The sequence below is a fragment of the Echinops telfairi genome, unplaced genomic scaffold (assembly GCF_000313985.2).
Source record: "Echinops telfairi isolate 266 unplaced genomic scaffold, ASM31398v2 ScPeMD7_655;HRSCAF=1070, whole genome shotgun sequence".
Lineage (NCBI taxonomy): Eukaryota > Metazoa > Chordata > Mammalia > Afrosoricida > Tenrecidae > Echinops > Echinops telfairi.
Window position 1 is genome coordinate 9,331,554 of NW_022104553.1, and position 3,369 is coordinate 9,334,922.

The 3,369-nt window shown below is 55.2% G+C and overlaps 1 protein-coding gene across 5 annotated transcripts in view; it reads left to right on the forward strand.

Annotated features, from left to right (window-relative positions):
- ATAT1 (alpha tubulin acetyltransferase 1) overlaps positions 1 to 3,234 on the forward strand; it is a 17,496-nt gene extending 14,262 nt beyond the window's left edge. For 2 of the 5 annotated variants that reach the window (XM_004711669.2, XM_004711670.2), the window contains one exon: positions 152 to 1,230. In XM_004711669.2, coding sequence (XP_004711726.1) covers positions 152 to 185 — 34 coding nt within the window. In that variant the 3' untranslated portion in view covers positions 186 to 1,230. Of the gene's footprint in view, positions 1 to 151; positions 1,231 to 2,115; positions 2,334 to 2,933 lie in introns of those variants that run through there. The other 3 variants (XM_004711668.2, XM_045292604.1, XM_045292605.1) reach the window with 3 other exon arrangements.
- Positions 3,235 to 3,369: the final 135 nt, after the last annotated feature.

Consider the following 3,369-nt stretch of genomic DNA (forward strand, 5'->3'; position numbering starts at 1 on the left):
AGGGGTTCTGGCAGTGGCTCATGTCGGTGCCAGCAGGCCAGTGGGCAGCTCTACTTCTCTCCTGGCTTTCTCTTCGAGTCTGATGTTCTTTCTCTTTGTCTCTCTCCCCACGTTCCCTCTCCCTGCTCCCTGTCCCTGCTCCCTTCCACAGCTCCCTGCCCCGCTCTGAGGAGAGTCGTTACTGACAGACAGGCAGCTCCCCTCCTTCCCTCAGGGACCTGGGGTGGGCAGAGGCCCCAGATCCCCTCTTCACCCCATCCCGAGGACTGGCTCAGAGGAACTGACAGCCCATGGGACCCCCCCTTCCTTCCTGGACGACTGGGTTCGTCAGGGCCCCAGACGGCCTCACTCTTTGTAGCTTCTTCTCTGGCCCCAGAAAGCCCCCTTCATCCTCACTTGAGCTCTGGACACCCCTCAGGTGGCCCAATCTGCGGCCAGGCCCCGTGTTGGGTGGCTCAGCCTCAGGACCCAGGAAAGCACACTCTTGCCTGCTGTCAGACTGGAGCCCTGCGAAGTCCAAGGGCCTCCGCTGGCAGGGAACTCCCGTCAGGAGCCTTCTCCGGCAAACAGATACCCTGCTTTCTCCCCACTGTCCACCGAGGGCTCTAGTCCGGCTCTGTGCCACCCACCGCACGCATCCTTTCCACCCACTCGTGCCGCCTGTGGTCAGCTCCGCGTCCCAAGGTAGGACAGGGACCTTCTGGAACTACCAGCTCCCCAAAGGGGTCCGCCCAGCATTGCCAAACGCTTCATTTTCCCGTTTGATGTGATGGGGGCCCCCCAGCTGCCGTCTGCTGCGTCTCAGCAGGAGGCTCCGGGCGCCACCACTTACCTCCCCTGACCCATGTTTTAAGGGAATCGGCTCCAGCTAGCCTGCTGGGATCATTCTCGGCCCTGCCTCAGGAGTGAAGCGTGGTCTCAAGGACCTATAAGGTCTGGAATCCCCCCATCACATCCCCCCATCACGTGATGTATCCCTGTCACGTGACACTGTGTGGAGGAAAGCTGGACCGTTCTTCCCGCGGCCTCCTTTCTGTGCTCCTCCCTCCTTCCCTCCCCTCTCCACAGCCAGGATGGGATACATCCTTGCCCCCTTCTCCCCCAGATCACACACACTACCGTCTCCCCCAAATCCTCGGGAGCAGGATCTCCCGCACTCCCTACCCACTCTCCCTTTTCTTCTGCTCAGTGTTGTCTGAATAAAGTGTGAATTCTTCTGTGTTTTTTAAACTGACATTTTCAATGAAAAACAAAAACATCAAAAAATGAAAAGCCATCTCAAGGTCTCCTCGGTCTCTTTTGTGTGTCGCCCCGTTGTTTCCCTGGGATCTCAATGCCTCTGGGATCCGCAGATCTTCTGCCAAGGAGTCTGAACTAGCCTCCCAGGATCTGCCACCCGCCCACCCCTCACTGCTGGATCTTCTTCGGATTCTTCTTGGTCCCTCCTGTAATTGCTGAGCTGTGTGGTGCAGGTTTCTGTGTCTGCCCTCTTCCCTCCAGGAAATCTCCAGCCCTCCCCAGTGACTTCTACCCTCGACCTTGAGGCAGCCTTTACCAAGCTATGTGAAGATTGACCACCACCTCTGGGACCCACCACCCATCTCTCGATGGCTCCCGGGATTCCTCTTCCCACTCTGTGATTTGTTGCTCCCTCCCCCTTTAAGCCTTTGGGTCTCTCTGTGGCCAGCCCCTTAACCTCTGCGGGCATCTTATACAGTCTGTCGCCATGCCAAAGGCTGCCTGCCTTTTCCTCTAAGTCCAACCTTCTCGCTCCCTGTCTCCCTCCAGTCTGTCACCCTACACGTAAGGCAAGCTGTGCTTTCCAAACCAGACATCTGGGCACCTGCGCCAACATTTTTTTACCTGTCATGTGAGTCTTTTAATGACGACCTAGATCACATTTAACTGTACTTTTAACGGTGATCTGGACTACTACAAAAACCCTAAGGTGGGAAATGAGTGTCCCCCCCCCCCCATTCTAGAGTTTAGAAGCCCAGAGGGAGAATCCCCCCGTCCTCCTCCTCCCCTTGGTGGTCTCCTATTACTCCTGATTTCTCCACACCCACCCATCTTCCACCCTTAGCCTCTCCCCATCACTTCCAATTTCTTCTGCAGGGAGACCACCCCAGGGCTGGTAGCCCAGAGCTGCTGTTACAGCCGCCATGGGGGGTTGAATGTCTCATCCCTAGACACAGGTAAGTATATTTACCCCTCTCCACCACAAAATCAGGTAGGCCACATCACTACCTACTCAACCGTCCCCTGCATGCGCCTGATATTTCCACAGGCAAGCAAGAGTGGAAGCAGGGCGGACAGGAAACAGAGAATCCTAGGTGAGGTCTGGACCCTCCCCTCAACCAGCTGTTCCCAACATACACCTCCTGCTGCCCCGTGACATCATTCTTGACCATGCCTTCCTCTTCCATCTTTGTACTGCACACCAGCCCTCGCCCTCAGTTATTCTAACACCTAATGAGCCTCTTTAACAAGCCTCTTTCCCGTAATGCCCTTCCTTGTGGCATTTTTCTCTGTGGTTATTTTTAAGGGCTTCCAGTTCTTCGGGCACAGCTAAGTCGTGAAGAGCCTGGTTGGCACAGGGATTATGCATTAGGCTGCCAGTCCTTGAAATAAGCAGCCAGCTCCGTGGGAGAAAAAGGAGGCAAGGCTTTCTACTCCAAGGAAGTGTTAGCCTCGAAAGCTCACAGGGGCAGCTCTACTCTGTCCTACAGGGTCGCCGTCAGAATTGGTGGCAGTGAGATGAACTAGTGGTCATGGGTCGGTGTGAGTTGGAAGCAACAAGGATGACAGTGAATTTGATTTGAACCAGTGGTTCCAGCCTCAGACCTCACCAAAACGTGGCCAGGTGGACATGGAAGAGTTTGGGGATCTTAATTACCGGCTTACTTCTCCTATACCCCCTCTCCACCTCCCAGGTCTGCCAATCAGGATCAGGTCGTTTCCCAGAATGGGCCCAGGGAGCAGCCCTCGCACACAGTTTCCTTGCAGGTCCAGGACCCACCTACCCGGGCCTGGAGAGTAGGTGGGGACATGTTCAACGCCAGGTTCGTTCGAAACTTGCAGGAAGGTCGCAGCACCAGGCCCTGGTGAACCCCAGCTACCTCTCCTAGTGCCCAAGATCGTGTATCTTCCCTGCTCCACGACACAATGCCTGATGCATTCATTCATTCAACAGGCTTCAACAAAGGTTTTTTTTTTAAGCAGTCTAATAAAAAATATTCTTATCATGAATTGTTCTAAAGCTTTTAATTATTTCATCTCCCCACGCCGGCCGGACTCACTCATCCAGCCCCATCTCCCGCTCAGATTTCAGCCAAATCTCCCACCGCCGGTGGAAGAGCGGTTCTCCGC